Consider the following 16,178-nt stretch of genomic DNA (forward strand, 5'->3'; position numbering starts at 1 on the left):
CCTAGACCAGCTGGGGGTCAGATCCAGCAGCCTCTTCTTATGTCATCATCATCATCATCATCATCATATATTTATACCCAGCCCATCTAGCTGGGTTTCCCCAGCCACTCTGGGCAGCTTTCAACAGAATATTAAAATACAATAGTCTATTAAACATTAAAAGCTTCCCTAAACAGGGTTGCCTTCAGATGTCTTCTAAAAGTCAGATAGTTGTTTATTTCCTTGACATTGGGAGGCTGTTCCTCAGGGCGGGCACCACCACCGAGAAGGCCCTCTGTCTGGTTCCCTGTAACCTTGCTACTTGTACTAAGGGAATCGCCAGAAGGCCCTCAGAGCTGGACCTCAGCGCCTGGGCAGAATGATGGGGGTGGAGATGCTGTTCAGGGGTACTCTCATTTTGACTCAAGAAAATTACCATTTTATAGTTCAAATCAGGTGAAATAAATACAGTAAATGTTTTGGGGTATATGTACCCCTGTGTACCCCCAGAAAAAAGCGCTGCTTTATAACTTGAGTCAAGCGAGGCTCCTGCTTCAGGCCACCTCTGCACAGCCCTTCCTCTAGATATTTTGAATTTATAGCACCCATCAGTGGCCACATCATAGGCCACGCTTCCTGTGGCTGATGGAACGTGGTTCGAAACAGAAAGCCCCAGCCTGGGGAAGGCACCCTTCTCTGAAAACCCTGCTCCTAATATGTGCAGCCCTGCTTTGCTCTCGATTCTGACAGCGCTCTGTGTGTGTGTCTGCAAGCTGCTAGTTCATATTGACCAGAGAGGTCACAATGATCTTTTTAGGTCCAAGAGGCAACTGCAGTGCTAAAGTACTCACTGCTGGAAGTACCTGTTGCTACTGCCGAGTAAGGAACAGAAAGCACATCTGAAAGACCTGCACAACAGACTCTGAATCTTTTGTTTGCAGCTGGGAGGTCATGTCTGAAGCAATCCTGGCTCGTGCAGAGTTTGTCACTGGAGAGAATGCAAGATTCATCTTGGAGCCTATTGCATCAGACTTATTCCTTGCATTTCCATGAGGGTTGCTGCCCAAGCCTTCAGACCACAAACCAGCCTTACAAAATAGCAGAAGAAGCAATCCTAGAAGGGAACCCAAAGGGTCATCTAGTCCAACCCCCCCCCCCCAGCAATGCAGAAATTACAACTCAATAATTCCTGACAGGTGGCCATCCAACCTCTACTTAAAATCCTCCAATGAAAGGGAGTCCAGCACCAGCTGAGGGAGTCCGGTCCACAGGCAAACAGCTCTTACCTCCCGGAAGTTCCTCCTAATGTTTGGTCAGAATCTCCTTTGTAATTTCCACCCATTGGTTCAGATCCTACCCTCCGGAGCAGCAGAAAGCCTGCTGTGTCTTCCACGGGCCCGCCCTTCAGATATTTGAAGATGGCTATCACATCACCTCTCAGCCTCTTCTCCGGGCGAAACAGACCCATCTCCCTCAACTGTTCCTCATAAGGCAGCGGTTCTCAATCTGTGGGTCCCCAGATGTTGTTGGACTACAACTCCCATCATCCCTGAGCTCTGGCCTTGCTAGCTAGGGGTGATGGGAGTTGTAGTTCAACAACATCTGGGGACCCACAGGTTGAGAAAGGCTGTCATAAGGTGTTGACTCTGTATTGGATTTCTGTTTATAGTCTCTCCATTTCTGTGGAGCTCTAGGGGGCATGCATGACTCTGCCCCCCCATCTCAATTAACCCCCCAAACAACTCTGCTTTGAGGTAGGCCAAACTGGGAGGCAGTGGCTATCAACAAGGTCACCCAGTGAGAGCTTTATGTCCAAGTGGGCATTCAAACCCTGGTCTCCTAGGTCAGTGGTGTCCCAACTTTTTTCAAAGAGGGCCAGATTTCATGAAGTGAAGGGCCGTGAGGGCCGACCAAAGTTGTTAACCATTTTTTAGGATTGAAGTTGTTGAGCTTTTTTAGGGTGGAAGTTGCTGACGGTTTTTTAGGATTTTACCCCAGGAAAGAAACTGCCACAGGGGCCGGATTAAACCAACTGGCAGGCCCCCAAAACAGACTTTGGACATGCCTGTCTTCACATTGGTCACCACAACAACCTTGTGAAGTAGGCTAGGCTGAGAGGCAGAGACTGGCCTCCAACGCCACCCAGGAAACATCATGGCTGAGTGGGGGGATTTGCACCAGGCCCTGATAGTCCACTAGACTCTAACCACTACACCACACTGTCTCAATGTCTGCATAGATGTATTTGCATATGCAAATTTAGGATGACCCCTTCGACCGCACCTCATCCAAGGTACAAAACACGCAGGATTATATTCCTTCTCCCCTTGACGGAACAAAGAGCTAAGAAGCAGCCAATAGATTTCTTATAAATTTATTACATAATAATAATTGTCATAATAATAATAATCATAATAATAATATAAGAAACATAGATCTCTCTGTGTGGGGGGGCGTATCACAAGGTCAGGGGTCAGGAGGTGTGTGAGCTCCCTCCCCACTCCCTTACTCTGCGGAAGGAGAGATCTCCTCAATAAATCCATATAAAATAAGGGGTGAATTCAAAGAGACCCTGTCAATAAAAAACAATCAAAGAAACCAAAGGGCACAGGTGGGTGGGTGGGTGGGTGGGGTGACAGACAGAGGAGGGTGAGACCGGGAGCTGCTTTGGGTGAGGGTGGGTGTGCCTCTTCTGCGGACGTGGGTGGGTTTTTCCAGGGGCGGGAAATTCAAAACCGCCCTTAAGTTTCGGGGCAGCAGCCAAAACAGCGTCTCACCTCGGACGGGTGGGGATAATGGCGAGTTGGGTGGGTGGGACGGTTGATGGATTTTGAGTCAGGACCAGAAACCCAACACCCTGAAAATGAAATAAAAATATTCCAGAGCAAAAAAACGAAAACCCTTGTCCCTAATTTTGTACAGGAGGTAACAAAAGTCATTGAGAAGCCAATGAGAAATCACAGTTAGCTCCGTGTGCAGCTGTTGTTATCGCCTCCTGCGGCCCCCTCCCCACTGCTGCATACTGGGGAGGGGGGGTTGTGTTTGTTCTCAGGACGACCCTCACCCTCAAGATGTCCTAGTCAGGCTCTCTTTTCCTGCCTTCCCCGAAATGGCTTTTTGGAATGGAATGCTCTGGAGAGAGAGATTTGGGGTCACCTCACCCAGGAGGGCAGAATAAATTCCGGACAGATCTATCTACAAACAGAGACCAGTCAAAGGGTCCTTTTGCTTCAGCTGGGAATGAAACAGGGAGGGAACGTCAAGCCACTGAGCTGTCAGGGGCCTCTGCAGATGCAAAATGGTTCCTTCTGGCAGAGCCGCCATCTTGGAGGGAGCACATGGGAAAGGAACAGCACAAAAGCGTTTCTTCCCGCTTACGTGGCACAAGACTCACAAGAGACTCATGAGGCCACGGAACAAGGAACTCGAGGCAGAGCCTGCGGCTCCATGGGACACTTTCTTCCTTTTGTCTCCCATCTCAGGCCACAACTTCCATCTCCTGTCAACCCCTCTTGCCAAGACAAAAGTGGGGAAACTCCATATTGGACGCAGCCTCGGTTTCCCAAGCCCACCTAACAGCAGCCTGGGCTGGCTCTACAAGGGAGACCTGGGAAGCAAGGGGTCATTCCAGAACAGTTGCTGCCTCGGGCTGCTCTCCCTGGCCCTTTTCATTTGATGATGGGACCATTTGGATTTTTTAGGTCTTCCCCCATCCAAGGAGAAGAGGGCCCCTGATCTTTCGCTCCTGCTGGAGGCAACGGCAGGAGAAGGACGCTGTTTCCCACCCAGGCGAGTGAAGTCCCAGCCCATAAAACGGTCTTAATAATTTAATAACAATGTTATTATTTATACCCATTTGGCTTGAATACTTGGAAGTGGCGTTTTACCCTTTAACTATGGCCGGATCGAAAGGGGCTGGTTCAGAGAGACACCCCTTTCCCCCGCAAGACACTTTTTGTGCTCACGGCCAGACAGAGCTCAGCTGACCAGAGCTTCCATTTGCTAGATGCAATGGCCCTACTTTAGGAGCTGAGTTTCAATGACTTTAACACAGAGTCAAACGATGAGCAATGTCCCATCATGAGTGGAGGGAGATGGAGCCTTTAACCTTCCCAACTGTGCAAATGAAAGAGTGAAAATGAGGAGAATGTGAAGAACCGAGGGGTTCACTCTAAACAACCTTGAAGACACGTCGGCAAGTCTGAAATCATGATTCTAACCTGCTGGAGGATCGGTGCACAGCTATGCATGTTGATTTGGACCCAAGTCGCATTGACTTCAGTAGGGCTTACTCCATGGGAAACACGCAAAGGGGGTTTCAGCCTGAGACAGCCAAAACTCTGGGGGGCATTTATTTCAGGGGTATGAATCTTGCAAAAAGGGGAGGCCTTTGAAATGTCCCCATAGGATTTGGCAGGTAAAATTCGCCAAGCATTTGGACTCTACGTTGTTTGGGGTCAGTGGGAGAGCCGGGAGTTCAATTCAAGAATGTAAGGAGGGATGAAATGATTCAAAGTCTCCTTCAGCCCTTGCGTTCAGTGGCTCAAAACTCACCATTGTGTTTCCCTATTTGCTACCTTACGAGAGCACATTCTGGACTAGGCACCCAAGGTTGCTGGGTACCATGGAAGAGGAGAGCCCTCTTGCCCTTGGGTCCTGCTTCCTGGTCTCCCCCACAGGGAAGTTTCTGGGCCCCGTGAGAAGAGGATGCTGGACTAAGATGGGCCATTGGCCTGATCCAAAAGGCTTCTTCTGACCTTCTTAGGTGGTCTACATCGGATTCTAATGTCTTCACAATGAGGTGGACAGCAACCAGTATCAAGAAGGGGTTCAGAATCAGGTTACAATGTGGCAGGTGCAGGATTTCGGTTGGGTATCACTTTCCTTTGTGCTATGCCCGACCAGGACTTAGCCGTGGTGTCCCCATGGCCAATGGTGCAAGGCCTCAGGCTATACATCGAGGGGATCACGCAGTGTTCACAAACACAGTTACGGCTGCAGCTGCTTAGTGGGGAAGAAGCTGAGCAGCCTCCGCCCAAGGGGAGGCTCAGCTGGCCTTCGAGAGGAGCAGCAGGAAGCAAGAGCCCTGAGGTTTTCCAGCCCTCATGAAGAGGGGGCAGAAGCGCTGCAGGGTCAGAGGGCTTTCCTGAGGAAGGAAGAAAGAAGGCGTCCAGCTTTCCCAGTCCTGGAGTGAACTTCCTGCAGACAAGTTCCATTCTGCAGTCTTCAAGCCTCCATCCGCGGGATGAGGCTGTGTGCAGGTAGGTGGGTGGGCAGGGTCTCCCCGTGTCGTCCCAGAAGCAGCTGCAGAAGGGACAGAGACCCAGAGCCCACGGCAGCCACGGGCTGCAACAAGGCACCTGCACTCAGGCAAATAGACAACCAGAGAGACTCCAACCGGTCTCACGGGCGGCAGATACCACGAGGGAGGGAGTAGGGTGGTGGCAGTAGAATGGAAGTCAGTTTCCACCAAGTGAGGCAGCCATAGCCATCCTAGAGCAGCGGGCTGAAAATGGTCGCAGTTTCTCTGCCCACATGAGGGGTTCTAGCTGGGCTGAAGGGTGGAGATGATGGGAGGAAAATGTTGGCTTGCAGTTGGACGGCAAGCATGCGGCGGGACTGAGCAGCGCAATGGAGCAGAAGCCAGAAGGAAAGAGCCAGGAATGGGATGGTTGGTGCCCCCTTATTACCTGGAGCTGGCACTCGTTTCTATAGGATTACCAGGCATGAGACCATGAGTCTACCGACTCAGGCCAATGGCCCACCTAGTCTTGGATCCTGTTCTCACAGTGACCAATCAGATGCCTGCAGGGAACCATCAAGTAGGACTCCTCCCTCCTGCAGTTTCCAGCAACTGGTACGAGACATTAGAAGGAAGCAACCAAGGTGGCTGCCTCTGAGGAAATACTGTGCACCTGGGGTGTCTTAGAGAAGCAAATGCCATCTCTGGCTTTCAAGGCAGCAGAAACAATCCCCTCACATGATCATAGCACTGAAACATTGGGAGGGACACAAAGCATCCTCTAGTCCCCCCTCTGTGATGCAGGAATGTCAACGAAAGCATCCATGACAGATGGCCAGGTTGGGCATTAAACGGGTTGGCATGTAACTCAACTGTGAAGGCCAAGGTGATGTGGGGACCAGGGTGAGTTATTGGGGTGGACGGAAGTAGGCAAGAGCAGGGTAGCTGGTGGGAGAGGAGAGCACTTGACCTTCTGTGCTGCCATTCTCCAGACCTCTGTAGTGCTGTGATGGGAGCAGAGGACCTTCTCAGAACATGCTTGTCCTGCACCAATGTGGAAGGCAGAGAGAGGCACCTTCTGGTCAGGGAAGTGGTGGGTGGCCTGACGGTGAGGGGAGGGGTCTGGGGGTGGAGCGGGATCAATGAGACACTGATAAAGGTGGGTTAGGACTAGGGAATGAGCAAATCTCTCAATCATGCCTTTTTCCTTTTTTTAAAAAAGTAACAAAGTATGCATGAAAATTCACCAGCGTTTTAGTGCAAATTTCTCCTAACAAACACATTTTTGTATACGATTTCTCCCAAAATTTTCTTATGCTATTTTATGCATAGCAAGCATGTTTTATGCATGCTTTACCCTAGCACATACATCTTGACACACATTACTTGGTTGGAGAACTACGTTGCAAAATTTGTAGAAGTGCAAATTTCAAAGGATGGCTGTGCTTTGGTTGACGTCTCATTTTGGCAAGTGGGACTCGGGTAGGTCCACCTTTAAATGCAAACGGAAACCAGAGAAGGCATTGAGAGAGAGAGAATTGCTTCATGAGGTGCCACCTGCAAAACCCTCGAGTTGCAGTATATTCACATGTTAGAGTATGCGAATGTAAAGGGCTTGGGAAGCGTAGCAAGGCATGCATGGAGAACATATCAGATGATGCAAGAGTTAGGTAGACCAAGGCAATGTATATGGGTTATTGTCATTCCACAGCTGGGTATCTGAGGACAGTTTCGCAATGAATGCCAATGCCAATGGCAAACCAATGTTAAGACGGTATGATTTGGTAGTGGCAGCATCAGAAAACAATATATGATGGTGGGATGTTGGAACACAGCATATGTTTGTGCTTTATGGCAGCCTTCCTTATCCTTGTGCTTTCCAGATGTTTCGGACTACAACTAGCCCCACCAGTGCTGCCGTAGGATGCCAAGTTAGAGTCCAAGGCCTCTGGACAGCACCAGGTTAGGACTCTCCACAACAAAATTGTTCTAGGTTTTAGCAACGTCAGAGGTGACGCTGGCCATGCCTTGGATCAGGGCCACCTTGCAATGCCCTGTTTGTGGAACTCTCTCCTGCCTAGATTGTAAGAATGGAAGATGAGCCCTGTCAGATTAGGCAAGTAGCCCATTTAGTCCAGCATCCTGTTCTCACAGTGGCCACCAAGATGCCCCATTGGCAAGCCCGAAAGCAGGGGCAGAGCGCAAGAGCGCTCTGCCCTCCTATGGTTTCCAGCAAATGGTGTCCAGAAGCATTGCTGCCTCCAACTGCAGGAGCAGAGCAGAGCCATGATGACTACAAGCGAGCAATAGCCTTATCTTCCTACATGAATTACTCCAATTCTCTTCCAAACTTCTGTTTTACTCCAAACAAAGTAGGGCGTCAGTTGTCAAGATTATGGATTGACAGAGATGGCAACACTGACCTGGTGCTTTGTGGGCTGGTAGTTCTCAGTGCTGGGTGATGTGGCTTTGCATTTCATAGCTCAATGTCCTGTTGTTTGAAAAGGAGAAACTGACACCGGACTAATTCTGCAATCCTAAACACACCATGGAGTAAGCTCTAATGAACACAGTGGGATTTGCTTCTCGATACCCACACAGAAGATGGTGCTATAAACGCTCGACTATTTAGCACTAGGGTGATGGAGCATGATGTGCAAGATGGTGCTTATGCCCTGTGCTTGGATAATGCTGTGGGTAGCAGAAGGCATGATTCAGCTTATAGCAGGTGTGTAAGACAGGTTACAGTCTGGGAACAAGCTTGGAAGAATTAGATATACCAGATCAATTCATGTTCCCTTTTCTCAAATGTGCTCTTTAGAAATCAGATGTGAAAAAGTGAAATGTGTAGCTAAGGCAAACACAGACAAAAAAAAAGCCCACACATAACTTTGAGAAGTGGGGGGGTGGCAGCGGGAGTGGGGGGGGGACCACCACCTGTGTTAAGTCAAACTTTTCTGTGTTACGATATATTCCATTGGCAAGTTGGGTTTCATTTGGTTTAGAAAGGTTCGAAATTTTGGATGGAGCACAATTGTTCCATCTTCCTAACTTCCCACTATTGTGAAAAAGTGTGTGAGTGAGAGGGAGGAAGCGAGCTAGAGTGTGCAATTCACATTGCCCATTCAAGTGAGTCGAATGCCTTCCCTCCCATCATGGCTATGGAGGCAGTGAAGGGGCAATCACTGTGCAAGGGCCACTGTGGATAGAATTGACAGCCCCCTTGACGCTCAGAAGAGGCTCCTGTGCTTTTAAGAGCTCTATGGCACGGACGTCCACACAGGTGCAAATACCTGTTGAGCTCCTTCCTGATGTTGAGTTGGTTCCCCCTCCCCTCACACACACAGACCTCCCCACCAGAGAAATTAGCAGTTCTACTTGGTACTGTCTTTTACTAGGCAAGTATTTAATCCCAAGTGGTAGTGCCCTGCTCTGAAAGGGCAGAGGGAGAAGCCCCTCGGGCTCTGCCCTAAGCCTTGACTACAGAGAAGAAACTTGGAACAGCAACCCGATCCTCGCCCAGCAGCAGGAGCAATTTGCAAGCGAGGATGCCCTGGGGTGAGGAGACTGGCCAGCTCTCTGACAGCTTGCTCACTCCTCTACTGAAATAAACTCAGAAAAGTTCAGAGATGTGTGAGGGTTGGCGAGGATTTCTCTTCTCCTCCCCTCTAGCACCAGAAGAAGTAATGCCTTTTACAGAGGAAACTGACACGGGGGTTGGCAGTCTGCTTCCCAAAGCCCCATAGCCTCTTTGGAGGGGAACCATTCCGAACCATTCTTGCATGGACTGGGTCATTTGGCGCATGGGTTGGAAAAGAGCCACGGTGGAATGATAAAGGACATGGAGATCAGCACCCACGGGTGGAGCAGAAGCGTCTCTGGGGGAGTGGGCTTTCTTTCCTTAAAGAGCTACCCACTCCCTCCTTCCCTCCTCCCAGGCCCCAAAGAGGGAAGGCAGTATGAAAAGTGTGTCGCCAGCGGAAAGTGTGGGGTCCCCCTCCAAGCTCAGTGTGCAGGAGGAAGGCAGCTCAGGGCAGCCTCGCCTCTAGGGGGGAGCAGAGTTGCACCTCCAGCTGTACAGTTAGGGCCAGACAGAGTGCATAAAGACCAATAAGAGGCACCCAGTTGCGCAGGTGACAACAACCCCTCGTTTCAGCTGTGCCACCCCCCTCGTTTGCAGTCTTCACTAGCAGAGACCAGCAAGAGTGTTGGTGCCATCCCCAGATGGCCAGGGTGTTTCGATATGGGTAGAGCAATCCTCCTACCTGGCCCCAGTTCAGAGGGCTTCCCTTTTGCTGCCTCCTCCAGCACCTGGGCCTGGATTTTTTTGGGAAGGGGCTTTGCGACCACCCACAGCCTAATCACTTTCCCAAAGGTGCGGCTCCACCTCGGACTTTTCCCGCCTCCACAGCGGGGACTTCCAGGGCACTTTGAAGGAAATGCTAAAGGGTTAGGTGTATCTATCTCCCCCCAGCAAAGAACAGATTGGCAGGGGCATTTTTTTTGGGGGGGGGTGTGGCCACTCCCCAGGACCAGGACCAGCCCTGCAGCTCTGCCCAGCAAGAATGGAAGACTTGGTGTGTCCCCAAAACCAAGTGCAAAGTTGTCTTTTTTTAAATCACCCCACCCCCACCCCCACCCCCGGCAATTCTTTAAAATTCAGAGCGCCTGAAAGGAGCTTTTAAAAAGACTCTCTCTCTCTTCTTCTTCTTCTTCACATTCATTGTCAGTCACTAAAAACTCCCATAAGTGTCGCAGGAAGGAGCAGCGAGGGCCCCTCCTCCTCTAGCAAGATATAGCTTTAGTAAACCATAACAAAACAAGGTGGCTATAGAGATATAGATATATAGATATTTGTTCTTTTTTTTTCCTTTTCAAATATATAGCTGATTAAAAAGATGCAAAAGATGAGTGACCAGGACGGAGTGGGCGAGATCCCCTGCCGTTGGCATCTCCTCGCTTGGATCACCAGCAGATCTATGGAAATGCACAGAGATTATAGAGACTCCCTTCGACGCGTCCCCACGACAACCCCCCAGAGAAAACGTGACCTCCCCCCCTCCCCCACGAACGTTGGCAAAGTAGGAGCTGCTGGGTTCCCCACTTGCCTCCCTCGGATGCCCCAAACATGCTTTCCTATCCATGCGACTTCAGTCCCCCTCTCCCCAGGGCAAAAGGAACAGAGTCCTCAAAAAGGCAGGTCCTTTTCATCTCTCTCTCTGTGTGAACGTTGCGCGCTCTCTCTCTCTCTCTCTCTCTCTCTCTCTCTCTCTCTCCGAAAGTACATCAATCTTCTGCTCTTCCTGGCAATGAGATGACCCTCTTGGGGGCAATATGTATGCATGTTGCATGGGGGAGACAGGCCTGCTGACTCAGCCTAGGGCAAAGGTCTCCTTTCCTGCCCTTCCCAACAGGACTCCTGGTGGCCAGGGCAATGCCCCGAGAGTGCACCCTGGGCCTGTCCCAACACTGTCCCTGCTCAGAAGCTGCTGTCCAGCAAGAGCTCCAGCGCTCTGCTCAGCTTCCCAGGAATCCCCAGGGAACAGCCACTGATGATGGTCTATTGGTACCTGCAAGATGCACACCTGGCCATGAAGATGCCTCCAAGCTGGCAGCTGACCTCTGGAATGGCCAGTGAAGCCACCCCAGAGCCACTAGCGAAGAGCTCTTCTGGGACACCATCTCCGCCCGCCTCAACCCAGAGAACCTAAACCGATGGGTTCCTGTCCTGCTAAATAGCCCTCTTCCTCCTCCTCTGTGCCACCTGCCTGCCAGCCTAGGCCAGCATGCTCCACATGGGTGCAAAATTTTGGGAGGAGCACCCCTTCCTGCCCCCCCAATAACAACCCGTCCTGCAGCAACTCTCTTGGGCAAAGGTGCATCAAGCGACGTACAGCCCAGGCTTCCCCACCCTGCCCAACAAAAGGGCCGGGCATCTTCATGCAACATTCCTGCTCCCTGAGGCATCGTGGCTCTGATTGCACGGATGCCAGGGACCCCAGCCCACCCTGGGGTGTCGAGAGAGAGGGAAAGAGAGAGCCGGCGCTCACCAGTTCCCCGCCCTTCAGTGCAGTGGCCAGAGTAGAATAAAAGCCATTTGGTTCCTGTTTGCTAATCTAGTGGTAGAAATGCCCCACCCCACCCTCTAGGGAGTCGGCCCCGGCGGAGGAGGCCAGCAGCGCCGCCCGGGACGGTCAGCTGTCCACCAGCTGCTTGAGCGCCCGCTCAATGTTCATGCGGTGCCCGACCCGCGTCACCCCCAGCTCCACAAAATCCTCCTTGGTCAGAGCCGGCAGGTGGGTGCCCTCGATCTCGTTGTCCTCAAATTTGTCCCGGTGTTCCACCAGGTTGATGCTCTCCAGCCAGTCCCCGACGTCGTACTTGTTCCACAGCTGGAGGGGCTTCTGCATGAAGGGCCGAGGCGGGTGGAGGGCGTGCAGGGGCCCCCCCGAGGAAGGCGAGGGGGACGGGGACCGGCTCCGGGCGCTGACGCTCCTCACCACAAAGCGCACCTCCTTGGGTTCGTGCGGGATGGAGAGGCTGGAAGATTTGAGGATGGTGGGCGGGGTGAGCCCGTAGGGACGCACGGAGCTCAGCGGGTCTGTCCTATCCAGGGTGGGCTTTACTGGGCTGGGGGTGCGGCGGGTCACAGGGTAGCGGCTGCCGGGACGGACGGTGTAGGTGGTGCCCGAGCTGCGCTGCGAAATGGTGCTCAATTCTCCTAGACTACTGAAAAGTCTGCAGAGAGAGAATGGGACAGACACACAGAGAGAGAGACAGAGAGAGAGAAAGCAGTGGTGAGGGAGAAGTCCTCAGACACCAGAACACACACAGACACACACACACACACAAGCACACACACACAAGCACACAATCTACACAGGAGAGTAGGGTGGTTGTGGTTCTGCAGAGCCCACAGCTGATGCTACCTCATGGCCTTCAGAAGCCCAGCGGCCTCAGACTCTCTTCTTGTCCAGTCACAGAGACAAACCTCTCTAGAATGTGACCTCCTATCTCTAAATCGCTGGCCTTTCCTAGGGTGGTCCAAGTAATCTCCTCCTGCTAGCCCCCAAATCTGCCCAGAGATCAAGAGGTCCTGGACATGCCCAAAGCAGGAAATCTATCATGACTAGGGCACCTGCCTCTCCTGGTATGTCCCACAGAGGACCTTACAATCTTCAAACAAAAACATCTTGGAGGTCCCAGGCCACAGGGAGGTTAGGCTGGCCTCAACCAGAGCCAGGGCTGTTTTGGCCGTGGCCCCAATCTGGTGGGACGCTGTGTCACAAGAGACTAGGGCCCTGCGGGACTTGACATCTTTCCACAGGGCCTGCAAGACAGAGCTGTTCCACCAGGCCTTTGGCCAGGGCACAGCCTGACCCCATCCTTTGGCAATCCTCATAGAACTCTAGCCTGATGGTTGCCATTAATTTGATTCTGAATTGATTTTAGAATGAATTGATTTCAGAATGCTGTGTTACTTTTATTGTTGTTATCCGCTCTGAGCCCAGCTTTGGCTGGGGAGGGCGCGATATAAATACTATTATTATTATTATTATTATTATTATTATTATTATTATTATTATCTCTGAGGAGCCTGACATGCAGCAGAGCTTTGCACAGGGGGTGGATCTTCAAGGAAATGTGATTTGGGCAAGGGAGAGCACTCCTTGCTTTTTTGCTATCCACCCAAGAGTGTAATTGCTGGTTTTCTAAGAAAAAAAAGTCTGTTGCTTGTTCCAAAGATTGACCCCTGTAACATTTTAAAAAAACAAACAGGATCTAGGGGGGCTGGGAAATGACTGTCCAGTTCGTTTTGTTCCTGAAAAGAATGGTAGAAAGCATTATGAAAGGCAGAATTACCAAGCATTGATAAGAGCAAGTTTTGCTGAAGCAGAACCAGAAGGCTCCTGCAAGCACAAGTCCGGTCTCTTTAACCTTTTAGAATAGTTTGTCAAGGAGTGTTTAGACAAAGGTGGTTCACTGGATGTAGAAGACTTGAATTTTCAAAATGCTTTTGACAAAATGCCTTGCCAAAGACTCCTGAGTAAGCTTAGCAGTCAAGGAAAAAGAGGAGAGGTCTGCTTGTAGACCTGGAATCGGTTAAGTTGCAGGAAGCAGAGAGTTGGAATAAATGGACTGTTCTCCAAATGGAGAGAAGTAGGAAGTGGCGTCTCCCAAGGAGCGGTGATGGGACCTGCGCATTTTAACTTGTTCATAAAAGATATAGGAGAAGTGAGGTGGTCAAGTTTGCTAATGACCCTGAACTGTGCAAACAAAATGGGGCTGGGATACACTAATGGGGTCTGAGCTGGTGGTGTTTGGCCAGGAATTAGAACTCAATGAACACGCTGCGAAATAGGTGAATTCCATGCTAGGGATCACCAGAAAAGGAACCGAAGCTAAAACTGCCAATGTCATAATGCCATTGTACAAATTTATGACGTGTCCACACTTGGAATACTGCGCACACTTTTGGCCCCCTTAACTCAAAAAGGATATTGTGGAGTTGGAATGGAGTGATTCTCCCAAGAGGAAAAGTTGCAGCTTTCAGGAATTTTTAGCTGAGGAAAATGTTAAGTGGAGGCAAGAGAGTGGTGTCTATGATTCCACACAATGTGGAGACGCTTTTCACCATCTCATAACCCTATAACCTGGGACCATCAAATGAAGCTCAATGCTGGGAGATTCAGGACTGGCTGAATGAGCCACTTATTCACTCAGTACTTGGCTGAACTATGGGACTCATCCCAACAGGACTTAGTGATGGCCACCGGCTTAGGCAGCTTGAGAAGAAGATTGGGCAAATTCATGGAGGGGGGCTACCAGTGGCTACTAGGCTCCCCTGTCAATGTCAGAGACTCTCCAAAAAGAAGATCAGTAATTCAGACGAGCCATACAGCTTCAGGGTCTGTGTCTGTGCATACGTCAAGCAAAAGACCACAAGCAGCTGCTAAAGTGTCAGATGGTGAGTTGCTCTGTCTCAGTTCAAAAGGAATCTGACAAAGCAGATTCAAGTACCACTTATGAAGCTGGCCCTGCCTCTTGAGTGGATGTGGGAGGGCACAGAGAGCCCACAAAAACCGCTGGGACAGGGAGTGGTGCGGCTTGGTGGAGGAACGAGGGCTGGGTTTCTGAGATTGCAAGGGACACGCCTGCCACTCTCTGAGCGCACAGCTCCTTTACATGCTCTCATCTCGGGAGAGGACTTCTCGTCTTCAGGCTATGAATCCTCAATGCTTCATTGCCCATGCCCCCCAGGCTAACAGAAAGGCTTGGGCCGCCACCACATTCCCAAAGGTTGAACCAACACCCTCGTTGCACCAACACCTTCCATTGCTAATCTGCATTATTGCTTGCTGAATTTTGCTGAATATGACAATGTGCCTTGAGGCTCACTCATATCTGCGTTCCCTGGATGTTCCTTTGAACAGGAAGCCACCTGCTCACCTGGTCCCTCTGCTGCTGAGAGCCCCTGCCAGACCCCAGGAAAGGAAGGGTCAAAGGGCCACTTGCCTCTAGGCCAGGCTTCCTCCCCAGTGTAGGGATCGGGGCTGAAGTGGGATGGACTTGTCTTAAGAGCTCAAGCTTGATGGGCATTGGGGTTCCTCTGGGGTGTGGGGTCGGGAGGGCAAATGGTGGCCACAGGCATGAAAGTGGGAACAAAGGCAAGTGTTAGTCGGGGAGTTTCGGCCAACGCTTCATCTCCTGGTGAAGGGAATAGGTGATGCTTTAAGCACCATAGAAGTACATGTGAAAAGGATCTAGGGATGTTAGTAGACCACAAGCTTCACATGAGTCAACAGTGTGATGCAGCAGCAAATTAATAATAATATTAAAAATAATAATCTAGGTTGCATCCACAGAAATATAGTGTCCAGGTCAAAGAAGTGATAGGACTGCTCTAGTCTGCCTTAGTCAGATCACACCTGGAATATTGTGTCCAATTCTGGCCACCACAATTTAAATATATTATCAAGCTGGAATGTGTGCAGAGGAGGGCAACCAAGATGACCAAGGCTCTGGAAACTAAGCCTTATGATGAACGGTTGAGGGAGTTGCGTATGTTGAGCCTGGAAAAAGAGGAGGCTGTGGGGAGATATGAGAGCCATCTTCAAATACCTCAAGGGCTGTCCCATGGAAGATGGAGCAAACTTTTCTCCTGCTCTGGAGGGGAGGACCCAAACTCATAGCTTCAAGTTACAAGGAAGGAGATTCTGAACTCCCTTGGAAGGTGGTGGTCTCTCCTTTCTTGGAAGGTTTCAAAGCAGCAGTTGGATGGCCATCCCTCAGAGATTCTCTAATTGGAATTACTGCATTGCAAGGGGTTGGATTAGATGACCCTTAGGGAGATTCCCCCAACTTAACCATTCTATGACTGAAGCCTAAAGCAGATGCTTTGGGATATGTGGTGTGCATGGATGGAGATGGGTGAATGTGGAAAGCATTCCATTGGCTTCTTCATGGGGCTGCTGTCTAGCAAGAGCTGGCTCTTGAGGACCCGAGAGACAGCCCTGAGCTCAGCCCTTTACCCTACCTTACGAGGCCTGACCAGTGGGAACCATGTGTCATAGCATTTTTAATCTCCCAGTTTTGCATTTCTCGATCTACCTGCTTGGCCTCTTCCAGATGGCGCTGCAGCTTCTAGCTGTTCTACTCTAAGAGCAGCCAGCAATCAAACCCTCCCGGAAAAACTCTTGAAAACCTGCAAACATTTCTCAGCAGCTGTGCCATGAAGGCAGGAAGGCCCTGTACTCTTCAAGTCAAGTGCAGGAAAGGAAGAAGAGCTGGGTCATTGGCCGGATCCAGCTGTTATGTTATTAGGTAAAGGGACCCCAGACCATTAGGTGCAGTCGCGGATGACTCTGGGGTTGCGGCACTCATCTTGCTTTACTGGCTGAGGGAGCTGGCGTACAGCTTCCGGGTCATGTGGCCAGCATGACTAAGCCGCTTCTGG

General features: G+C 50.7%; 1 protein-coding gene across 10 annotated transcripts in view; it reads right to left on the reverse strand.

Moving 5' to 3' along the window:
* Positions 1-2,337: 2,337 nt before the first annotated feature.
* Positions 2,338-16,178, reverse strand: part of SHANK3 (SH3 and multiple ankyrin repeat domains 3) — a 487,858-nt gene continuing 474,017 nt past the window's right edge. For 7 of the 10 annotated variants that reach the window (XM_081879612.1, XM_081879611.1, XM_081879614.1 and 4 more), the window contains one exon: positions 2,338-11,959. In XM_081879612.1, coding sequence (XP_081735738.1) covers positions 11,416-11,959 — 544 coding nt within the window. In that variant the 3' untranslated portion in view covers positions 2,338-11,415. The remainder of the gene's footprint in view (positions 11,960-16,178) is intronic. The other 3 variants (XM_081879615.1, XM_081879617.1, XR_014160963.1) reach the window with 3 other exon arrangements.

This window comes from Podarcis erhardii (genome assembly GCF_964252035.2).
Source record: "Podarcis erhardii genome assembly, chromosome: 10".
Lineage (NCBI taxonomy): Eukaryota > Metazoa > Chordata > Lepidosauria > Squamata > Lacertidae > Podarcis > Podarcis erhardii.